Source organism: Calypte anna, chromosome 24 (genome assembly GCF_003957555.1).
Source record: "Calypte anna isolate BGI_N300 chromosome 24, bCalAnn1_v1.p, whole genome shotgun sequence".
NCBI lineage: Eukaryota > Metazoa > Chordata > Aves > Apodiformes > Trochilidae > Calypte > Calypte anna.
The window spans coordinates 4268804-4292630 of record NC_044269.1 but is presented as its reverse complement, the minus strand read 5'-3'; the positions used below and the strand labels follow the sequence as shown (position 1 = coordinate 4292630).

The 23827-nt window shown below is 50.3% G+C and overlaps 2 protein-coding genes across 2 annotated transcripts in view; both read left to right on the top strand.

Moving 5' to 3' along the window:
- The first annotated feature begins 503 nt into the window (after nt 1-503).
- On the top strand, nt 504-10174 carry OAF (out at first homolog). Its single transcript, XM_030464847.1, has 4 exons — nt 504-781; nt 7270-7404; nt 7931-8111; nt 8612-10174. The coding sequence occupies exons 1-4, from the start codon at nt 545-547 to the stop codon at nt 8884-8886; spliced, it is 828 nt and encodes a 275-aa protein (XP_030320707.1). The 5' UTR covers nt 504-544; the 3' UTR covers nt 8887-10174.
- A 4519-nt stretch (nt 10175-14693) lies between these two features.
- The window catches only part of POU2F3 (POU class 2 homeobox 3), a 39598-nt gene continuing 30464 nt past the window's right edge, over nt 14694-23827 (top strand). Inside the window, exons 1-3 of the mRNA XM_030464809.1 lie at nt 14694-14979; nt 19100-19153; nt 19886-19954. Of these exons, the coding sequence (XP_030320669.1) occupies nt 14694-14979; nt 19100-19153; nt 19886-19954 (409 nt within the window). The remainder of the gene's footprint in view (nt 14980-19099; nt 19154-19885; nt 19955-23827) is intronic.

Below are 23827 nucleotides of genomic sequence, written 5' to 3'. Positions count from 1 at the left end.
CGTGCGGGCAGGAGCCGCACTTTGTTAGTGAACACAAACCCCCTCTCCCTTTCCTCCTCTCCCGGTCCAGTTTGCGGAGAGTTGAGTCCCGCACGGAACGCAACCGGAGCGAGCTCGGGAGAGCCCCACAGCCGCGCAGGAGCTGTCGCTCTCCACCTTCCCCCAGCCCCGCAAGCCGGAAGGAGCGGGCTGCGTGCCGGGACACCTCCGGGACCACAGCTCCCCGTGGCGGGCACTGCCCGTCCCTCCTGACCGCCCGGTACCCAGCGTTGGGCCGGCGCTGGCCCTTTAACGTCGGGGCGGCGCGCAGGCTCCGCGGGGCAGGTCCCTGGGCCCGGGGAGGAAGTGACGGGCGGGGGGGCGAGGGAAAGAGCCCGCCGAGGGCTTGAATGAAAAGGGCGAGCGGGCGGCGAGCCGAGCCACCCCAGCGGGGTCGGGGGCTCGGCGGACCGCCTTCCCACTCCGCCGTTCCTCCGCGCTGTTCCGCGCCCCCCGCCCCATGCCGGCCCGGCCCTGAGCCCGCGGCGGGGCGGGTGCGGGGGGGATGCGCGGCCCGCGGCAGCGGTTGCCGGCGCTGCCCGCGCTGCTCTGGCTGGCGCTGACTCCGCTGCCCGGCGCGCCCGGCCCCGCGGCCAGGGCAGAGCTGCGGGTGCGGGTGCGGTTGCCCGGCGGGCAGGTGACGGAGGAAAGCCTGCAGGCTGACAGCGGCTCCGACTGCATCAGCCTGGAGCTCCGCACGGCCGACGGCGCCCTCGTCACTCTCACCGCCGACTTCAGACAGGTACGGACGGGGATGGGGCTCGGGATGCCGCCCCGCATCGCTTCCCAGCGCCCAGGGTGCAAGGGTAGGGATGCGGGAGGGGAAAGTCCATGCTCGTTGGTGTGCGGTGGAAGGATGTTTTCTCCTGCGGTCCCCGGGAGGGCAGCGATGGGATAATCCGCAGCCTGTTGTCCCCTCCACGGTGGTTCCCGGCTGGGTTGGAGGGGATGAGAGGTGGCAGCGGGGAAACTGTGGCCCTTTATGCCTGGGCTGGCTTAGCCAGAGCGTCGGGTCGGGGCTCCGGCGTGTGCTTGCAGTGGGGGAAGTGTCGGGGATACCGGTACACGAGGTCCGGGACGGACTGGGAGCCTGGGAAAACAAAGCTGGGGGTCCAGGAGGCAGAATTGCTGCTGAGGATCGTAGGGTCCTTTTTACACGTGTAGGGAAAAGTCCGTCCGCTCCCCAGCACTGTTGTGTCTTTGTTTGCAGTCACCGCAGGGCAATTCTCACACGTGGAGCTCTAAGCCGGGTGGCTGCTGTCCCCAGGGGTGTTACACCTGTACGTGGACTGCTTCTCTGGTGCAAAGTTCCTCGGGTGATGGGTGGCAGAGGCTTCCCCGCACCTGGCTGTCTCTATCAGCTCTGTTTCTCTTCTCTAAGCCGCGGGTAGCATAGTTTTGGATGTCAGCAACGGGGCATAGAGCATGGCTAGGGCAGGAGCTCTAAGGGAAGCCTTTTCTCTCTCCCTGCCCGGTGTGTGAGGGCACTCTCAGCTGGGAGGTGAATACTTGCTGAGATGAAAGCCCATGATTCCCCCCTTTCTCATCAGGAGATGGTAGATTCAGGGCCAGCATGGCATTCTTTGAAAGCCCAGCAAACCTGGCTGGATGCAGGGAAGTTTCTGTTGCAGGATAAGGAGCTGTTTGGTGCCATGGGGGTGGCAGAGCTGCCCAGGTGGCAGAGCAGCCTTATCTGCTTCAAAGCCCTGCTGAGACTGTTTGCTCAGGTGGACTTTGGTTTGCAGCAGGAGAAGGCTCAGACCCGTGTGATGGGAAGGGTTGTGTCCCAGCCTGTTGAAGCCTCTGTGCCAGATACTGTTCTGGTGCCTCTTTCCCTTTCCTTGGTCTCAGGCTCCTTGCAAGCCTCTGAGATGGTCCCCTTTCCTCTGGAAGGTGTGGGGTCAAGCCCTCTTCTTTCTGAGATGCTAGTAGAAGCTGTGATGGTTTTTAAAGTAGTGGCACACTCCATGTACTCCGGTACACATGCAGGGCAGCAGTCCCGTGAGGCCTGTTAAAAAAATATATTACAGAAATTGCAAAATGACATGGCACACCAGGGAAATTAAGGAAGGGATGAAGGGCTCTTCATCCTGCAGATTGCCACTTTGCATATCACACTGTATCCCTGGCCAAGGGAAATCCAAACTCATTACAGATCCTCTAGGTAGGCCCTTTGGGAGCCTGAGATGTGACCTAGGGACTTCTGGTGTTTCTGAGCTGTGGATCATTTCAGGATTTTTCCTTTGCTTGTTCTCAAATCTCATCTACAAACTCAAAGAGTGTAGGTTAGCTCTTATTTCACTCTCATCCTTATTAAATTTGATCTGCTTCTGGGCACAGGTTCTGTGGAGGTATCTTGACTTCACATGTTAAACCCTTAGCTCCATGCAACTCCTCCACTCCTGCTAGAAATGTACAGGATATCATCTTGGAAGGCTTTGCAAACATGAGACTTGCAGAAGTCCATTCCTAATATCCAGTTTTAGAACAGTTGCATACTGTCTCTTCTATGGCTTTGCTGGAAGATATCTTAAAAAAAAAAAAAAATCCAGAAAAGCATGAAGGACCAAGGAGCTGAATTTGTGGTGCAGTGAGTAATGATGTGAGCAGGCAGCTGCCTGACCAGGCTTCCCCTTCTGACCTGTTCTCCTGGCTGCATGCAGGCATTTCCCTATTCTGCTCTGGTGCTCATCTCTCTAACATTACACAACTTCTCCTCTCCAGGGAGAAGGTCTTGAGGCTCTTAGCCATGGGAGAAGCAGCTGGGGTGGTTGTTCTGGCTTTCCCAAACTAGATTATGTGGTCATGCTGTGGCCAGGATGCTGGGGTTTTGCACAAATTATTTTTCCAGTTCTCTGGCTTAACTGCAGGGGGTTAGTCCAAAGGCAGATTTAATTTTTTTTTTTTCTTTGCTGACAAGGAGTTGCTACTAGACCAGGGGCTGGAGAAGAAAGAAGTTATAATGAGGGTTGGCAGTTCATTAATCTGCTGTGAATTCTGATGGAAGCTGCGTGGGAACTTGAGCAGTGGTTTGGTCTTCTGCAAGGGAGGGGGGAGGTTTCATGTCTCTTCCATCCCTGCCTTCCCTTAGCACTCAACCTGAAGCACTCATGTCCTCAGAGCAAACCAGGATTTTTTCTTGTTCTCTAGTCCAGCACAAACTGGTCTGTGGGAGTCCAAACTGGGAGTTGATGTTTTCTGGGCAGTGGAATAGTAAAGACTGTTTCTGTTCTTGCAGTTTAAAAGAATGTGATGAAACACTATTTTTTTTTCTCTCTTTTTTCTTTTTTTTTTCCCCCCTCTGCATGGTACTGTCAGGCCTGAAATGTGTTCCAAAAAAGAGTGAGGTGGGGAGAGCAACCCTAAATGTTGTGTCTAATTTGAATAGTGTGATCTTGCCACTTGTTAAACAATGTGAGTGGTCTTATTCCAAGGTCAGGACAAAGACGTGGAAACTTTTTTTTTCCTTTTGATTGCTGGAAAAGTTGTGTTGGAAAGAAGAGAGAAATGGGTAATGGTATTTTAACACTTTCACTGCCAGTCCTTTCAGTTCCTTGTTAGTGAAGCTGATGTTGTGTGATACTCTGAGGTTGTGTTTTGAGAACTTCCTTATGCCAGAAGTCCCATCATTTAAGGTGCTAAATTACCAGGTGATACAGGAAAGCATCTTTCCAAAAATTAAGTCTGTGTAATTTGGAATGCAGTCTCTTCTCTATAGAGACACCAAAAATACTAAAAGAGGGTCATTCAGTAGCCTCTGGGAGGGCAGGAGGGATGTGATGGTCGCATTAAAGCATAATCCCTGCTCAGTCAGGGCACCTCAGCTGGTTGGACCTCCCGTGTGGCTGCAGTAACACATTCTCTGTGTTGTACAAGCCCCATGACTGTTGCTGTTCCCTGGGGCAGTGCAGGGAGGGCTCTGACCACAGCAAAGGCTGCTGAGAGGGGAAGGAATTGGGCCCAGAGGTGCTGGTGCTACCCAGTGCTTCAAGCAGCGTGTCCTCTTCACACATATCCCCCAGTCTGAGCAGAGATGTGACAACAGAGACAAAAGGGGGTCCCACAGCAGCACTGATATCCTTGGGGGGAGAAAACTTGGCAGGGAAGCAGAATGGGTTGTGTGGGGAGCAAGGCATTGAAATAATTTATTTCCCTGGGAACTGGATTGCTCAGCTCAATGTGAAGTCGAGATGCTGGGCTCAGATCTAGACCACACAGGCTTGTGAGTCTCTTCTGGATAAAGCCTAAGAATGGAGGCTGAATTGTTCTCACACCCCAGATGACAGTCCCTGAAGGAGCTGGCTGAGGAGAGTAGGAGGAGGGAAGAAGTTGGGTGATTTTGCTGCCCCTTTGGTAGGGCTGCTGGGAGTGGGGTGCAGTGATTTCCTCACTGCCTTGAGGGAAGTCTCCTCTTGCTCTGAAGGCCAAGGCTGCAGTTCCCTCCAGCTCCAAGGTTAGAGGACAGCAGTAGAAGAGGTTGTTTTCTGTCTCACCGAGCATTTGTTGTCCCAACTGGAACAATAGCTGTGACTGTACCCCCCACACGGGTGTGGGTCAGGGCCAAGGATTCTCAACGCCCCCCTGATGAGTTCATCCGGAGAGTCCCCATGTTGCAAAGGCAATGAATGTGCTGCTGGGACTTGTTTACCTCCTGGGAAATTTTGCAGAAACCCAGAGTTAAAGGTGTCATTTGTTGCCTTGGCTGGATACCCACTTTGGCACTGGTTTGCCACTGCTGCTGGTGGGGAAGAGGTGAGGTGGCTGGGGAGGGAATGGAGCTCTCTGAGTAGGAAAAACTTCAGTGGCTCTTTCCATACGAGAAGGATGACATACTTGTGAAGTGACAAGTTCTTGCTCCACCTGAGGTTGCATAGCCAGGGCAGGGAGAGCTGTGAAGCTTGGAGAAAGCCAGGCAAAGCTTTGAGAGGTGAAACAGAGCTGAGGAAGAGACTGGTTTCTTACTCAGGGTACGTGTCTCCCATAAAGAGGGGCCAGCATGCAGCACAGCTTTAGTCTTCCTGTGCAATCTGCAGCCAGGATCTCTTTGGGTTTGCTCAGATCTAGGCAGAAGTGGTATTTCTCTCTTCAGACTATCCATGCCATAGGAGTCAGCTCCTTGGAAAAAACCAGCTTGATTAAAGCTGTTTGTTGGCTCACTGGCTATTTCAGTGCTGGCAAAACCCAGACCATTCCTGTCCAGTGCCCCTCCCTTGGTATCAACAAACGTGCTGGAAATCCCTGATGCCTGGAGTTCAAGCAGCACCAGAACCCTCTTCATGCCTGAGTTGCTTCCTTTAGATGCCATGGAATGAGACAGAGCTGGGAGAGGGATGTGTGCCAGGAGCAGTGGGGATGCAATGAGGAGAAGTCACCCCCTCTCTGGGGCATCTGCAGCTGTGTGGCATCAGTTGGGAGCTCTGGACTATTTGCTGGGAGCAGTGAGAATTGTGAATATCTCAAATGTATCAGCCATGAGAAGGAAAGAGATTTGGGTGTCTGAAGGCTTATTTTGAAATAGGTAGATGAGAAGGATTAATCAGTTCTTCAGCATGTTCTCCATTTACAAAAAGTGCTTCCAACCTGGGAAGTACTGCAGTGTTCTAGATCTCCTGCCTGCAGTGGTTTTGGTGTGAGTTCAAACCATGGCTACCCCTGTTTGCTTTTTTCCAGGCTGAATGATGGTTGTTCAAAGTGAAGGAAAATGAAAACTGCAGCTGAAGAATATGCCAGGGTCAGCTCTTAGTTCTCATCTGCTCGTCCTGGGGCCTTGCACAGTGTGGGAGCTCACAGAAGAAGAGCTCAGCTGGAAGGCAGATGGACTCAATGTAGATGGGAACATGGTCATTCCAGGGGTGCCAGTGTCTTAGTGGGAATTCTCACCACTAAAGCTGTCAAAAAATAACGATTCCATAGTAATTAAACAAGCATTTTTGGTATCTCTTTCTTCCCAGACCTCTTTGATATCCTGTTTCTGAGAGTTTTCAGTCAACAAATACACAAAGCAAAGTAATTTCTGGGGAGGGAAACACATCCCAAATTGCAGCTGTTCTGTCAGCTGTCCAGATGTGCACTGAATTGCATACCTTTTTCTCTTCTAGAGATGGAAGAGAAGACAGGGAATAAATAGTGGGCTGTATGAGCTAAAACTCAGGAGGGAATACTGCTTAGAGCCTGTAGAAAAGAGAGAAGGACAGAGAGGTTTGGAGGAAGCATCTGAGCCATGCAACAGGAATAGCTCAGGAGGAGAGGGATGATCTTAGGAGCTTGGCATAGCTGCTTCTTGCTGGTTTCTGGCCACCAGTATCTGTCCAGTTCTCTGTGGAGGGCATTTTTTAAGACTGATGGTGGTAGGTGGGTGGCAAAAGGCAGTAATTGCTCCTCATGCTGAGAAGGTGGCACCATTCTGATCCATCTGCTTGGTCCTTGTAGTAGCAGCATGATCTGACACTGAGACAGGGAATGGGGGATGAGAGAGGACAAATGCCTGTTTGATACCTGCATAGGAAACTGTTATTTAGGTGAGAACAGGATATAGAGAGCTTTTGCTATGGAACAAGGTATTTTCTGAGAAGGAAGGAAGCTATGATTGGTTTCCAAACTGGTTTTAGAGATGGGCTACAATCCACATCAAAATATGCATAAAATACCAACATTATTTACCTGGGCAGAGTAGAAGGTCAGTTGCAGCTGCTCATGAAGGGCTCCTTCTGGCTTTAACAGTTGGACTTTCATTTCTTTTCCATGTGTTCTTGGGCTTAAAAATGAGTTACTTGCTCTCCAGGATACCACTTGTGCACAAGTGAGTGAGAGAAGCCAGCAGAGGAAATTTGGGACTGCTTGCACTAAGTAATGCCTAGAGATAATGGCTGTCTGGTGTTTAACAAAACCAAACAAGACTTCTTGGGTGCTTACCTCCCTTTCCAGTAAAGAACAGAAAGCCCCAGCTGTCATTTGAGGAGACCCAGGGGGCAGGATGTGAACTGGCAGCAATTTATCCTTGCCACAGTGGGCTGCCAAAATCTTTACTGCTTTCCTGACCCCAATTATTCTGCTGCAGGCTTTGGGGTGGGATTGAACCTGGGACTACCTGTGCTCAGGTAGCAGAAGTCTGAGATTTTTCACCTTATGCTCATGGGCTGGAGCCTTCCTCTTGAACCCCAACCTCTGGCTTCACCCCACTAAGGCAAAAGATGCATGACTCTCACTTTGTTCTTTTTCTCTCTTTGTTAGGAAGTGAAGATCTTCCGTGCCTTAATCCTGGGGGAGCTGGAGAGGGGCCAGAGCCAGTTCCAAGCACTCTGCTTCATCACAAGGCTTCACCGCAACGAGATCATCCCCAGCGAGTCGATGGCAAAGCTGCGGCAGGTAAGAGGCATCATGAGCTTCTGGGAGCTGCCCTGCCTGGATACCCTTCCCTGGCACCTCCCTGACTGTTCAGCTATTAGACCTGCCTCTGACCACCCCTCCTGCTCGAGGGATTCAGTCTTAAACTGAGTTCATCAGTTGTATGGATCCTATTCTACTGAGAAGGAGGCATGATGTAGTTTTGCCTGCCCCGTGTCAAGTGGTAGGTGGGTGGCTAAAGCAATCACCATCAGAATCCCTGCCTTGCATTGCCCAGTGGAGTAAATGTTGGTTTGGGACCATTCATCAGGACAAAACCTTGAGAAAGGATCAGAGACAAATCAGAGCAGGAATAAACCATCATCAGTTTCAGCATCAGCAAGAAGTTTAAGTGCCTTCCATTCAGGTAGGATGCAGGTGCATTAAGAGAAGAACCATTTGCTCTCACGTTGGCATAAAAATCACAATGTGCTGTAAGGAGTAATAATAATAACAATAATAATAGTTGCAACCAGGATTCAACTTTTCAGCATTTCATCCTCTGCAGAAAAACCCCAGGACAGTGAGGCAGGCTGAGGAGGTGAGGGGCCTGGAGCATCTCAGCATGGATGTAGCTGTCAACTTCAGCAAGGGGGCCCAGCTGAGCTCCCACATCCACAATGTCTGTGCAGAGGCCAAAGAAGCAATTTACACCCGAGAAGAAGATGTCAAATTTTGGCTGGAGAAAGGTAAGATTCCTTTGGTTTTATTGAAACTGCTCCTGCCAGTGAGTTGGCACTCTGGTGTCATCTTTCCTGCCAGGTTTCTGGTGATCAGCACAGATCATTTTGGCTTCTTACTCACTTTATTTGCAGTGAATGGAATGTGTGTTGTTTGCACATCACACAGTAGTCTACTTGTTCATGTGTCTGACTTCTTGTGGTGCTTTCCTAGTGAACCTGATGAGGCCAGTATTTTCAAGGTCACCTTTCACCTGGTCCCACACCCCAAAGAAATGCATTCTTGAGACACTTTGTGTGTCTTTTGGCTTACTTTCCCCCAGGGCCCTTTCTCCTCCCATGCTTCCCATTCAGACTCAAGACACCCCTTGGAACTGTGCTGTCTGACCTCGCTTCCTTGACCATCCCAGAGGCTGTGCAGAGGGAGCAGTGCTTCCTTTGGTGATGTCTCTTTGGCCTTTAACTTTCCAGCAGTGCCTGGAGCAATGTCTCTTTGGTTTTTCTTGCAGGGGTGGATGGCTCCATGTTCGAGGTGCTGCCCCAGAGCTCTGATCTGCCTGACCTGCAGCGCTGCAGGCTGTGTGCAGACCGCTGGAAGCCCTGCATCTGCAGCTACTCCCTCAGCATCGAGTGGTACCCCTGCATGCTGAAGTACTGCAAGAGCAGGGATGCTGCAGGCAAGGTTTCATCTTACAAATGTGGCATCCGCAGCTGCCAGAAGGGCTACACCTTCGATTACTACGTGCCACAGAAGCAGCTGTGCCTCTGGGATGAGGAGACTTAGCAGAGCCAGGCCAGACCTCCCCAAGGGGCAGCTCAGCTGCCTCCTGCCACCAGTCATCATCCCAAGGGCCTCCTGGAGGTGGCTGCTCCAAAGAAGGAATATGGTTCACAGCAGTGCCTGGGCCCAGGAGAGCTCTGTGTGTGTGTGCGTGCCTTTCCTTCTGGTCCCCTGTTACTCCCTCCTCACCTCACACTGCCTCATCCTGGGATAAGTGTGCTCAGCTCACTGTGTGATGCTCTCCTGCTGGGAGATCCAGCTCCCTGGAAGAAGCAGGAGATGCAGGTTTCTGGGGTGAAGCACTGGGAGGGATGTGGTTTTGCCCTGCTCTGGAGTTAGCAGATGTGAAAAGGGGGCAGCTCTGATCACTTACCTGCCTCGGGCATCCTGATGAGTGGTCAGGGTAGGGAGAGAAATAATCTTGGTGACCCAAGCATCTCTGCCACTGAAGAAGCCCTTTCACTGACTTCACCTCCTGGTGACACAACAGCATTTCCCAATGGGAAAACAGCTGATTTATGGGACCACATACCCTGAACAAGGAAGGTATGAAGCCTACCCAAAGCAAAAGCCTGCCTAGTTTTCTAGTGTCCCACTGACTTACATCCTTCCTGTGGCTAGAAGATATTACTGGGGGTTATAGCCCAGCAATGACTTTTGCCCACCAAGGGCTCTAATTAATCCCTGTTTTAAATTAGTGAAGGCCCAACTTTTTGTGTTGATTGGTCCTGTGACTCTCCCAGTAAAAAAGAAACATCCAGAAGCTTTTGAGTCCCAGGGTAACATTGGGTGTAAGGGGAGGGGATGATCCAAGGTAGGTGGGCACTGTTGTATTGAAGAAGACAACATTATGTCCAGTTTTGTGTCTTACTCTGCCAGCTACTCACAAGAAGCTCTTAGATACTTGTACTGCTTTGCTGTGCCTTGGTTTCCCCTATATGTAAGCCAGGGGAAGCTGACTTTAGTCCTGGCATATATCTGGAGGGCATCAGACAAAAAGCACTGCAGGAGTCCTGCCTGGTTCCTGTGTCCTCTTCCTCTCAAGTTAGAACAAGCAGGGAGGGGAGAGAGGCTGTTGGGGTCCTTGTGAACCCCTGTACCTCCTGGTGAAAAGCCTTCACAATGTGCCTTTTTGCCCAAAAATACAGGAATTTTTTTTGTTGAAAAAGGAGAAAAAAAAAGAATTTGGTCACAATTATTTTTGTATTGATCACTTAAGGGGGGAGAAGGGAAAGGTATTTTAATATTGCAACATGAAGTAAAACACACTTGAAATGATTTTTTAAAAAAACAAATTATTTATCCTTTGTAAGGTAAAATAAACTGATTTTTTTTTTTTTTAAAGCATCCCTGGCTTAAGAGATTCCTTGTGCATCATCATTGGTGTGTGGTCCAGTTGTCCAGGTTCTTGATTAAGAATTGTTTTCTGATGGGCAAGTCTCAAGCCTGCACCTAGGACTTTGAAGATCCATGGGTCAGAGGGATCATCACCCTGCTCAACATGACTGCAGCATTTAGCAATGTCCTGCAGCCCAAGCTTGCTCTCCACCCAGCCCCTCAGTCCCAAGACAGCTTGGACTCCTCAAACAGCTGTGGAAAGTTCAAGTCTGAACTCTGCTGAAGTGGAAGAAGCAACTCTTGGGGCTTAGGTGCTGGTCCTGCTCTTCTCTCTAAGTGATGGTGGGGTCCCATGAAGGGGTTTTATGTAGATGTGGCTGGAGGCTTGTCTGGGACCTCAATAAAATATTCTTTGTCTTTGCCTCTGCAGCTTTAGGTGAGAGGAGGCAAAGGTGACAGAGTTTTTGGGCAGCTCAGAGCTTTTAGTCCAGTGGCTGCTCAAGGAAGTAATGTGGAGTGCTGATTCCCCCTAGTGTGGTGAAAGCAGAGATGGGACAAGGACTTCTGCAATCTCAGCCCTTCTCCATTTCAGCCTCCGAAGCAACTTCCCCCCTTGCTGTGATTTTGAGCAAAGCTGAAATTGCTGCTTTTTCTCTGACAGGTTCAGCATTTACAGGGCTGTGTTCTCTGCTCCTGCAGGACCCTGTGGGACTTGGTCCATGCTTTTCAGGGTTAAATCCAGCTGTGGGGTGAGGTGGGCTGTGAGTGGAGTGGGAGAGGGTTGCAGAGTGGCTGCTTGCCTTGGTGCTCTGAGCCCTGCAGAGCCCCTTGCCCTCCTCCCAGGCTGCTGGGATGGAACATGAGCTCACTGGGAGCTTTAGGTCAATCCTAGCAGGCTTGGGGCTGCTTATTTTCTAGCAGTGGGGCTTAGAGCTCCTGGAACATCCCTCTCCTTCCCCAGTTCTTCTGGCAGCAACAAGCTGATGTATTTCCAGGCCACCTTGGGAAAGCAGCATGGTGCACAGCAGCACCAAACCATCCCCCAAGTTCTGTGGGGTAGTGGAGGAGCCTTTTATAAGCTGGACCTGTGAGCAGCAGTGCAGGTTGGAGGGTGTTTTGAGCTTCTGTGAGCGACAAGGCCACTGCTGTGTTGTGGGAGCTCTGGGAGCAGCAGATAAGTGAAGGACATGTACTCTAAATAACTATGGGCAGTATACATGGAACTCCATAGTCATTTCTGAATTTCTGCATGCTCTGGTGGAGCTGCCTTGGAGGGGAGGCAAGCAACAGGGACATGTCCTTCTCCAAAGCGTGGGAGGGAGCTGATGCCTCTGCTTTCCCAATGCCACCTGCCTGCCCTGAGGCTACCAGGGCCTCCCTCCAAGGGGTCCCCAGGGACACCCTGACTTTCTGGAGCAGCTACCCAAAAGGTTTGTCAGCAATGCTGGGACACCCTGGGGGGTTCGGGAAGCGAGGGGGCTGTCCCAGTACCACCTGGGGATGTGTGTGGGGGAGAGACCCTACCGGGGGTGGGAGCTTTTTCCTGGGGATGGGGGGAGGTGTTGCCCAGGGATGGGGGATCCTGCGGGCAGTGCTTGTTGTGCAGATTTCGTGGCTTCCACAAGTGGGTGCTGGCGGAGCACGGCTCAGCGCCGCGGAGGTGCGGGGTGTCCGGGCGATGCTCGGGGTGCGTGTGCTCCCTGCCCAAATCCCAGCCCCGCGTCCCGTCCCTGCAGGAGCTGGCTAGAAGAGACCTGCACTGCAGAGCATTTGCCTTTACGAAGAAAAATCCTGCTTCATGCCCTTAACTACTACTCTGGAAAAGCAGCTGTTGCAGGTGGGGGGGGACCAGAGACCTTCCTGGCACCGAGGGAAGGTGCAGTTGGCCCGGAGCATTGGTTTAAATCTTTGCTGCTGGGAAAAATCGGTGGGGAATTTTGTAACACCTTTCTGCAGTTCATGTTTTCAGGGCTCATCCAAAGCCCACAGTCCATAAATCAAATGCTATCTGCAGGGTTTATCTCTCTCTCCAAAAAGGGGAATAAAAAGAGGCAGCAGGGCTGGAGTAACACATCCATACAGCAAAGATGGGAGCAGATGGAGCATTCAGTGATAGCTATGGAAAAAAAAAAAAAAAAAAAAAAAAGCAACATATCTGCTGGCATCTAGGAGTGATCATCTCATGACAGAGCTAAAGCAAATCTGCCCACACCTGGAGAAGGTGGTCTTATTTCCACAGCAGAAAGGGGTGATGATGCTGTGATTTCCCCCTGTTTTTTTATTCTCTCTCTGGTGTTTTGAGTAGCCCAGTGAGGAGGATGTCTGCTCACTTTGCCTGCATGGCACATCCCTGACACCAAGGGTACCCGGTGAAGGATTTTGTTCCCACAGCCTTTTGGGGAGAAAAGCACCGAAATATTATTTTCTCCCTGTTGTTCCGTCGACCACAAAATAATAGAAAAAGCAGATCCCATCAGCTGGTGGCTGGAGGCTTCCCAGTTGAATTTGGCAGCTCCTGCAGGGCCAGGAGAGGGCACTGCGGTCCTGCCTATGGCCGGGACAGCATCGCCGCCCGTAGGATGCCCGGGATTCCGGCCGGCTGGAGGGGCCATCCCCTCCGGGGAGAATTTGCCTCCGTGGGGCTCCGGGACAGGCTGCTCGGCTCGGGAGCAAGGGGAGAAAGGTCGGTGTCCTGTGAAAGTGTTAACTGGGATATAAAAGATGCTATGATGTAGGGGGAAGGAGACCACCCATGGTCCCTAGTCTTTCCATGTCCCAGAGACCCTTCAAGCCGGTTGGAAGGCATCAGCAAATCTGTATTTGATGCAGTGGAGACAAGTGGTTTTGTCAGTCTTCATGATGAAAAAAAGCCAGGTGTGGGGGTCATGCTGAAAACACTAAAAAATGGGCCAGAAGCTGCCCAGGAACACCCCGAGGATCATGGCCTGAGTGGCTGGGGCTCTGCCACAGGTTCAGGATCCATGGCAGGAATCCAGCCCCTCCAGCGACTCGAAGAGAGCTGTGCAAACCATCCCGTGTCACCTTTCTGCTTCCTGGAGCAGCTCTCAATGCAGCCCACAGAAATCTCCCCTCACACCCTGTCCTGCAAACGTTAGTCTGACCCGGAATTCCCCCCTCCTCTCCGTTTTCCCCCTTCCCCTTTTTCACCCCGTTTTCCTCCACTTTTTCCTCATTAGGATTTTTTTTTGTTTAACACATCCTTTTCCTGCCCTCTCCTGAGGATGCCCTCTCTGACCACACCAGCTGCACTGCAGCCCCATAACGTGAGACTGGGTTGGAGGTGAGGCTCGGAGAACCTTCCCACCCGCCCACCCATCTCTTCGGAGAAACCTGTCTTTCCAGGGAGGGAGAGCAGTATGTGGGAAAGCCGAGAGCCCTGGAACGTGAATTATAGCCAGGGAGAGATGAATGTGTGATAGCTTGTACCTGGCAGCTACCAATTGAGTGTGTTAACGCTTTCAAGGAGGGGTTTAAGCTCAGGTGCTTAAGGCAGGCGTTCCTGCTACCCCGGGCCATGGCAGGGTCATCAAGTTAGTCCACAGCAGTGCCTGGGTCCACCAGGGTGAGTGTTGGGCCCTGAGCATAGACTGAGGAGCTGGGTTCTGGGAATTTCCTACCACGGAAGCCAACATTAGGGGATTTTTTTTCCCTGGCTTCCCTGGAAGCCAGTTAAATACTTCAGCTCTAAACAACATGGAGGAGGATGAAGAGACTGGCTGCCACTTCTCTTGTCTTCTTGAGGGACTGATGTACTCAATAGAGCACAAGTGAGGAAAGGGGAATGAAACTCCACGTACTGATCCCAGTCAGGGTGCCTTTCTGCTCTGCACTTCCCTTTTTGTGCTCATGGTTTCCTACAGCATCATTCAGGATCAGGGCAGGCCTAAGGGCTGCAAAGACTCGGCCACACAGGTTGTTCCTATAGCTCACTGGAGAGCTATAGGGAAAAGGAGGGAGAAATGAATGAGCTGTAGGAGGCTGGGCTGAGTGAGGAATGAGTGAGGATGCTGAAAGAGAGGCTCATTCCAGGGGGTCTGACCCAGAGGTACAGCCTGGGTAGTCTCTCATCTCCGGGGTTCATTAGGGAGGCCAGGAATGAAGTGAAAGGACTGCTCACTGGAGGGGCTGTTCCTGCAGCTTGGACACCTTCCCTTCTGGGTGCTGGAAGCTTCTGCCCAGCCTGGCTCAGTGCCTGGGCCTTTCTTACCCACACACCCCAAGGGGCCAGAGCCAAAAGCCTTATCCACCGGGGGACAACTCATCCCTGGGGCTGACAGCCGAGCCCCCCGCACAGCCCCCAGCAGGGCAGGTGCTGCGGGGTGTATCTGCAGCTGAGGGCGGGCAAACCGCCTTCCTTCCTCCCTCCTTCCCACCCCACCCCACGCCCTGGTAGCAGCGCTGCAGGGTCTCATCCATTCCCGAGTTACTAATATGCAAATGGGTGCTTTTGCATGGGCCGGGCGCCAGGCTGCTGGGTGTCAGGGCACCCGAGGGAGCCGGAGGTGGGGCGAGGCGTGGCGAGGCTCCGCATGCTCACCTGGCCCTGCATGGCAACAGGCAATGGAGCTCTAGGTCCCTTCGGGAGCGGACCCACGCCCGGTTTGAGAGGCAGCGGGTGGCAGAGGAGGGAGGGCAAACTGGCAGCCCCTGGCAACCTGGGGCTGACGGCAGGAGGCTGGGCGCACCGCGGATTTCCCTCCACCAGCAGGATGGTGAACCTGGAGTCTGTGCACGCAGGTAAAGAGCTCTTGAGGAAGGATCGGGGCTGGAGCTCACCCCGTAGCTGAGAAGCGTGGAACTTGGGCAGGAAATGGGATTGCTGTGATTCCTCTGACCTTTCCTCCCTCTTTCCCTCTTCTTTGCTCCCGAGGGTGCTGGCTACCGCAGCCGGTGCCTGGGTGAGCACGCACATCCCTGCTCGGGGATGGATGCTGTCCTGATCCTATCTAGGGGGCTGCCAAGCCATGCCCACAATGTGGGCACGCTGCTCATGCTGCCAGCCCTAATGTGGGCCAGGGAGCAGGGTACAGAAGTCTCTAGGGTAGCTGGAAAAGGGGCATTTAGTGCCTGACCTGTAAGTCCAGTGGTTGGGATAAAGTTGCGAGGAGTGAGAGGGGATAAATTCACTGAGGGATGCAGCAAGGGTGGAGGGAGGTGTGTGTGAGCATGAGGGAGAGATGGGATGTGGGTTGGATGGAGAAAAGCTAATGACAAAGAGGGAAAAGGAGGGAGAAATGAATGAGAGGGGAGCTGTAGGAGGCTGGGTTGAGTGAGGAATGAATGAACACGGATGCTGCAAGAGAGGCTCATTCCAGGGGGTCTGACCCAGAGGTACAGCTTGGGTAGTCTCTCATCTCTGAGGAGATCTCCCCTCTGGGATTAGCTGGGGAAAAAGAGCAGTCTGCCAAAGCTCTTGAAGCCGTGCTGAGCTCCCACTTGCACCAAGAGAGTTTGTCTTCTGCCTTCAGCCCAAGCCCCTGTGCTTGAAGGGAAGGATGGTGTCCTTGGGTGTGCTGGAGCTGAGGCTGATGCTGGGGTAGGAGCAAAGTGTTGGTGACAGTGAAGGCCAGATCCTGACAGCCCCTTCTGTGCCAGGAGCAGGCAGCAGGGCAGTGGGGGTATAGGAGGGCTTGTGTTGTCCCCAGGTGTGGACAGGAGAGGGTGGATATGTCCATCAGTCTGTCCCAAGCTCGTTTCCTTCTCAAACCTGCTGGCAAGCTGCCACAAAGCTCAGGCTTTTGGTGGTCCTGCTGTATAGGGGAGAGACCTAGGGACCCCTGCCCCTGCATGAGGGCTCATAGATGGCAAGGGCTCAGAAGACAGTGGCAGTGCCATCACCTAATACAGTGCCAGCCTACAGAGGACCAGCAGATGTGGCCAAAGCCCCTGCTCTGTGGCTGGGCTGCAGCCCCCATGGCTCTGGGACACCAGCAGCCCTTCCATGGCCATCTGCACCCACTGAGCTCTCTCTGCCAGCCCCGGGAAGAGCAGCCCCTGGCACTGGCCAGGAGGAGGGGCTGCGGGAGGTTGGTGGTGAGTGAGCCCGACGGGTCTGAGCACCTGTGCTGGGTGTGCTTGTGTGTGTGTGTGGTGTCTCTCGGGGACACATCCCCTGCAGGCTCTGACCCACCCATCTGCCTTGCTTGTGGGCGACTCTTTCTCCATGAGGAGATTCCCCAAATCGATACCGTGCCCTCTGTCAAAGCATCAGATCCGGGGGGAGGGTTTGGCTGGGAGCTGCACGGAGCTGGGTCACCTTCCCTTCTACCAAACCATCCCACCCTGCTGGCCTGTCAGTTTAAGGCAGGCTTTTTGCAGGGCAGGAGACCAGCCTGGGTCCAAACGTGTGCCAGAGCCCAGCACTGGTGCTGTTTCACCCTGGCACAAGGACCCTGGACCCAGTCTCAGGGTCCCCACACAGCAAAGCCTTGCAGGAAGGTGCTGGCAGAGATAAGCTCTTTATCTCTCCTCTCTGAGGAGCTGAGGGAGGTGAGGGTGGGCTGCTGGGGCTCCATACATCCTCCTCCCTGCCAAGAGGGTTTCCCTGCAGCAGAGCTTTCCCTGGCATCTACCACTGCCTCCTCCCACAGACAAAAATACAGTAGGGTCCAGGTAAGGGCCTCAACCAAGCTGACTTCACCCTCCACCAGCTTTCCTTTTGCCTTTTAAAGCCATCAGGCTGGTTTGCTCCTGTGCCCATGTCTGAACAGCACTGAGGAACGAGGGCTTGGGAAAGCTTTATTTGCTGACACCGTTTGTTTCAGCAAAAATACAGATGCAGATATATCCCCAGAGAAGTGCCTGCACTAGTATAGCCTCTTTGGTCTGGGTGAACCAACCAGACTACCCCTACTCCAGGTATGTTTGCTAACTGAGGTCTAGCAGCACATTTTTAATATGGCCCATGCCACAGTGGCGGCTCCTAATAGGTCTGTGGTTAGCAGCCAGGCAGTCCTAAGTTGCATTATTTTTCCCAGAGATCCTTTTTTTTTTTTTTTTTCTTCCTACTAGCCTGCTTATTCTCTGTATATTGCCAACCTAGCAAAGCTGTATGGTGGAGCCTCCAAGTCTCACAGCCTGGTTTGTCTTGAGAGATTTTGTCAGGTTGGGGTGGAGGCAAGGGGAGTGTTTCAAATCCAGGTGCATCATCCTGGTTTATAGGGTAGGATTCCTGGGTGTCAATCAAAAGGTTGCCTTTATCTTGGCTACATTTATATCATATTAGAAAGTAATTCCTCCTCCTTGTTCTCAAGGACCTCTGGGAGGATAACTGGTTCTTCACTGCTGTCCATAGGTGTATGAAAGCTGGCCAAACCACTCAGATCAAGGTCTTTTTTTATCTTCCTGGGTTCTTTTTTGTTTTTAGCCACCCCCAGAAAAAAAAATTCAAGTTTTATTACATTTATGTAATAAAAATGTAATAAATATATGTAAATTTATGAAGGGAATTTGAATATTTGTGAAAATAAAACTCTTCTGTTCTTTGTATGAGAGAATCACAGGGTATCTTGTTATCTCCTGACTCCAGGGGGAGGTAATTTAAGTGATGGATAGCATGTGATATGTAATCAAGCCTAACTGCAATTCCACCTTTCCTCCCTGCCCAGCCCCTGTTATAAACAGCAGAGGGGATGAGATTCCTTCCTGCCAAAGCAGGAGAGCTTCTCCTGGTTTGCTTTTGTGGCTTCCCCTCTTCTGCTCTTTTACTCAGTGCCCATAAGGGGCTGCTTGGTCTCAGGGATTAGATAATTTTCTTTCACCAAAATGTTGATTAATTACTTAAATAATGAATCCTGCACTTTTTTTTTTTTTCCTGTTTTGCAAATTTGCAGACTTCTTGAATAGAGCAAGCACCAAACTTCTGCGTGTTTTAAGTTGTTGGGTTTTTTTTTCTTGCTCTGTTTTATGAGAACTTGGCTTTTTTTAAAAAAAGATACGTTTTGGCAGCAGGCAAAACTTTGTGCTTTGTAGATTGCCTAAGTTAGGGTCCCTTGGCAGTATTACAAGACAAGAAGTTGTTTATAGCTGATGATAATTACTCTTCCTGCAGTAGAAATGCTTAGAAGCCCCGTTAAATGTTCATCTCTTAATTGCAGCAGGTTTATTTGAAGGGGAAAAAAAAAAATCCCACAACTCTTTCCTCTTTCCCCTCACTCCTTGATACCTTTTTAAAGAAAGTTTCTGAAGTACATGAATATTTCTGCACTCTGTGTCTGATGTAAAATCTTGTAACTTTTTTTCTGCCCTCGTGGATTTGCTGAAGAGAAAGTAAAGAAAGGTAGTTTGGGCAAAAACCAGCAAATAATTGGCTATTTGCAGCATGGAAGTTTTAATAAGGAAAAAAACCCAAACTCTGGATGTGGAAACCCTGCTTCAGTGTGAGTAGGAAAGGGAAAAAGGGATAAAAACTGATAGAGTTCTTCTCACCCTTTTGGCCATTTGGAAATAATAGAAGGCATATATAGGAAAGAGGAAAAGGTTTGCATGATGCCTTTAAGAAGCCTTCCACCTGCCTTTTCTACCCCAGCAAAACCACAGCAAACACTGGCCCAGCTTCCACACTGTTGTTATTCCCCCATGCAAATCAGATGACTTCTGTGGCCAGGATTGGCTGCAAGAAGCACATGCAAATCAGTTGGTGCTTTATAAAAAAAAAAAATAGGATTATATATATTTTTTTTTCCCCCAACTAGATGGCAAAGTGTTAAAATTCCCATGCTGAGGGTAGAAGAGCATGAGGGGGTGTCCATCTGAATTTGAATATTCTTCCTTCTTTCACTGCCCTGTACTTGGCCAGTTTTTAAGCAGGAGATGAGGGGTCTGGGATAAAGTTGACCATTCCCACCTTTTCTTTCAGCTGTCCCCGAAGGAGAACGTGGCCCCGGGTGTGGTGGAGGTCATCACTTCAAGGGTAAATGACAAAATGTATTGGTGGTGATAAGGATGGGGGGGGAAATACCCAGGACCTTAATTGCAAAGCATTTTTCTTGCCCCTGGGTTGGGGGCAGTGCTTTTGGAGCATGGTTTGCAAGGGGTGTGAGCATGGTAAATAGTTTGCAAATAGGGATCAGATTGATTGAAATAACCCGAGTTTGCTGGGGAGTGAGAGGAGGAGAGGGGCTTTGCCTCCCTCTCTGAGAGCATCTTGCTCTCTGCTTTGCACAGCACCAAGCACGGGCCAGGCTGGACCATCCCGAGGGACAAGGAAAGGATGTGGGAAAAGGAAAGGGAAGCTGGGAGGGATCCTCTGCCTCTACAGGTTTGGTAGAGGATGGTCCCTAACCGAAAGCTGGATTAGGAAGTCTGCATAAAGCTCTGAGGAGAGACTAGGAGGGCTCCCAGGGGTTAAACCACCCCTCATCCTCTGGGCTGGAGAGGAATGATGGTGATGAAGGTGAGAAGACAGCAGCAGATTTGGGAGGGGGGAAAGGAATGAGGGGGGATGCAAAGAGCAACAGGAGGGAAAGTGCATCCTCGGAGCTGATGAATATTCTAGTGCCTGTATGTTGAGGAATCAGAAATTTGAAAGTCTGATGGTTTTATTATAATTACACATTCATTTGTGCTGTTTAGTGGAAGCCACATGTGCCTGTTGCCTGGGACTGTGACCTGTTATTAAAATCAGTTGTGCCTCCTTTTCCAGAGATCAAGATGAGCGGTGATGCTGCAGATTCCACAGACACCAGGCATGAACCTGACCAGGTGGAACCCGGTAAGGAGGGTCCAGGATATGGAAGGGGGGGCAGGGAGGCACCCTGAGAAGGGAAGGTAAAGAAAAAAAGAGGGGGGGGGATGTGGAAGTTTCTGTCTGTGCTTTGCTTGACTCCTGTTGTTGCTACATTCTGCTCCTCCAACTAGCCTGGGAGTTGATGAAGAATGTGCTCTGAGCTAGGATTCTGTTGGATCAGCATGCAAGATCCTTCTGTAAGAGCAGTGAATCTGTGTGTGGGGCTCAGTAATGTCCTTCATGATTTTAGCATGGAAATGAACTCACATCCTGCCAGAGGAATGATGCCACTGAAATAGTTTTGGTCTGCTCAGTGTAGCCCAAGCAGCTCTTCATTTTACACAGGGTTTGTGTCAGGAACATCTCCTTAGACAAAACTCCTGGGGGCTAAGCCTTTTTTTGGCCATGCAGAAAACTGGGAGGGACTTGAGGAATAATCAAAGCCAGCTAGGTAGTTCCAGCAAAAATTTATTGCTCTTCATCTTGAAGCATTATTGGGTTTCTCATCTCCACTCCTCCCACCTCTGACTCTCCCCCCTCCATGGCTGGAAGCCTGAGCTTTCCTTGAATATGGAAAGCTGAAGAACAGGGTGATCCTTTGAAGATGATAGCAGGTGTTGGCACTGATTTCTGCCAGGTTACCTACCAACTCCTGCATTGCCACGAGGTGTGACAAACACCCCAAAAATCAGCTTTGTATTTCATGGCATTGCTGCTGACTGCCTTGGAATGGGATTAATTTCACCCAGACCCTTGTTCAGTTTCCTTCTTAGGCAAATAAACAGCAATAAGAAATATTTGTAGCACCCACTAAGCATAACAAAGGGAGGTTAATAGAAACCATGAGGTTCATCTATAGATTTTAGAAATAGACAGCTTATAACACCAAAACTGGTGGACAAAATGGAAAAGAATCATTGTTCTTTGACTCATCAAGAACCCTAAATTTGGGGAGAGGTGTAACAGCAGATTAGAACTTGACGTGGAATTATTTTACTGTTTCTCTTTCACTTCTGTTGTTGGAGTGAACTTAGAATTCAATGAGGTGTTGGTAAAGCCAGAGAACTCTAGCAGTGTTCTAATGGGACAAAAACTACCCCTTTATTTACACCTTACACCTAGGACTAGAAACCCTCTGTGCTCTTTGGCTGGTACGCTGGGTTATTTGACATAATCTAAGGTAGAGATAAAATCTGCTTTTATTCACGTCCATGAACTCTGCTTGACTTTGGTCAGGTCAGCTTCTTCTCAGGGTTTTCAGCTGACCCTAAGCTGGTTTTATGCTAAATGTAGCAAGGAACATGTCCCCAACTTTCCAAGCTCTTTCCAAAAGACCTTTCGAGCTGTCACAGGGCTTTAAGTTGGGAGGCAGAGTTTGGTAAAATGCTTTGTGCATCTTTGCACACAGAGCTGAATCCAAGTTAGGGAAGGCTTTTGGGTTTGGGTTTGGTATTGGCTGTTACTAGATGGAGTAGGAGCCTCTGGATGCTGCTGTTTCAGGCACTGGTGTTAAACAGGTGAGAAGCTGACACCAGAGTTGATGGGATAAAATGTTTTTCAGTTTAAGCTTCCCAGACAGCTGTAGCACCTCTTTCTAGTGGTAATTGAGAATAGAAAGCAGAGAAGCAAAGTCAACTTGCTTTAAAATAACAAAAATGTAATGCACCAGCATTAGCTCTGCACTAGGAGCCTTCAAATCAAGCAGGGAAATCAGAACAAGTAAATCTCCTTCATTTGCAAAAGAGTGACACTTCCCTATGGACTGATACAAGGAACCAGTTTAAATCTTTTCTTTTTTTTTCCCTAATGCAGTTCCCGTGACTGCTTCATCTGTTCAGGATCTTCTGGGATCAGCAGCTCAGCCCTAGGAGTGCTGAGAGGCACTGCTGTGATTTAGGAGATCCCTGTAGGGCTGCCAAACAACCCCCAACCCTCCTGCTTCACCTAAAACCTCTTAAGCATCTTTGACGTTGGTTTTGGGTTTTTTTCCCCCCTCACCTCCCTCTTTCTGACCTTTCTGTTTATAAACAACAAAGCTCTTTTTGTCCTGAACTTCCCTGGAAGTTTTTATTTGCCCTTATACATGTTGTTAGAGGAATATTTACTGCAGCACCTAATAGTTCAGTGTTTTGTTTACTAGCTTCTTGTGGGAAAATCTGTTTTCCAAGGTGTCATTAATTGAAGACCCATTTCCTAAGGAATCAGACCAATCCACACAGCTCCCTGGGAATCTGGTTACCTCCAGAGGAGGGGGCAGCTACCAAACTAACAGTATTACAAAGAATGGAAATCCTTCTAGGTGCATATTTACAAAGGCCTTTCATCACCAAAAGATGGAGACTGGCTGCAAGGAGAATAATAAAAAAAAAAAAAGAAACAGAAAACCAAAAACTAAGAGGGAGTTGGGTGCCAAGATGCTTTTGTAAACCAAGCCCTTGATCTAAAACTGATGCCTAAAGATCTGATGGGAAGTGTCAGGAGCAGAAGCATAATCTCATCCTTTCATATCTCTGCCAATTCTAGGCTAAGAGGGGAAAAAAGGGTAATTTGGGACATAAGTGTTTAAAATAATTATGGGCCTCTTTTTTTTTTTTTTTTTTTTTTTTTGAGAAAATTTTCAGAATTGTTCATCTTTCATAGGAAACTAGGGAAGTTAGGCTGGTTTGTTGGTTTTTTTTTTTCCTTGTTGTTTTTCATGCACAACAATTTCATTAAAAACTGAGATTTTTACTAAGGTGTTCTCCAAAACCCCATGTTTGGTTCCACACACACTCCTGGCTGCTGGCTGCAGCAAAATTTTGCTCTTTTACAAAAAACTTTGATTAATAACAAATAAATCCCCAGGAATATCACCTATCCTGCCCAGTCCTGGGGAACACAAACCTTCCTTTACTTTAACTCTGCTGGGTTTTATCCCAGTGGGGAGGTGCTGGGGATGAGGGGTGCACACACGAGTTTCTCCCATGAGGACTACGGGTGGGATTGCCTTCCCCCATCCCCCAGGAGCTCTCTGGGTCAGTCCCAGTCTGAGCACCAGGTCACCCTTTCAGCCTTAGGGTCCCTTTTACCCTTCCCTCTCCAACACTTGGCATGGGGTGGCTGTGCTGGGCTGGCAGGCAGCTCTGCTGACTCCATGGGGGGTAATGACAAGCGTGAGTTTTATGCTTGGCTCTAAGCTCTTTTCATCTTTTTAAACTGATGAAAGCCATGCCAGCAAGTTCTGGGTTGATTTTTATTATATATTTCTTCTTTTTTTTTTTTTTCTTTTTAATGGGAACTGTGGGGGCTTGGCACTGCAGAGTGTCGCCCCTGGTCTTCCAGCCGAGAGGCAGAGATCTCCCCCTTCTTGTGGTTTATCTTAAGCCCTCTGTATCTGATGCAACAAAACGCTGAGGTGGGACTTGCCTCTGTCTGTCTGTTTGTTTGTGTCAGACACTTGTTCCCCATTTATCTCCTCGATCAAAAAACAGGTTACACCAAGCTAAGCTACTTCCCTTTGATTTCATCTGTTGAGGCTATGGGGGGGAAGCCAAAGCTTTAACAAAAGGGTGATAGGGAAGCTCTTCAAACACAACCATCGGTAACTGAATAGCTGCAGGCACTCTGAACATCTTCCCTCCCCACCCTGGAAGCCGGGGAACTGGCCAGGGAGCCCAGGGCGGGGTGTGCAGTGGGCACCCCAGCACCCGAGGAGAAGAGCTGGGGTGTGGATGTGTGGGTGCAGGATGGGACAGCCCTACAGCTGTCCCAGGACCAGCTGGTATCACTCCCTGGGACACAGGGCTGGTTGGCTGACCCGGCAGCTTCACCCTCCTGGGTTGGGTCTGGGCTCTGGGAAAGGGACAGAGGAGTGAGGTT

Excerpts from the sequence above, each read along its gene's own strand:
- OAF (XM_030464847.1), top strand. The coding sequence starts at position 545 with ATGCGCGGCCCGCGGCAGCGGTTGCCGGCGCTGCCCGCGCTGCTCTGG. Across the intron at positions 782-7,269 it reads TCACCGCCGACTTCAGACAG|GAAGTGAAGATCTTCCGTGC; the intron begins GTACGGACGGGG and ends TCTCTTTGTTAG. Across the intron at positions 7,405-7,930 it reads CGATGGCAAAGCTGCGGCAG|AAAAACCCCAGGACAGTGAG; the intron begins GTAAGAGGCATC and ends CATCCTCTGCAG.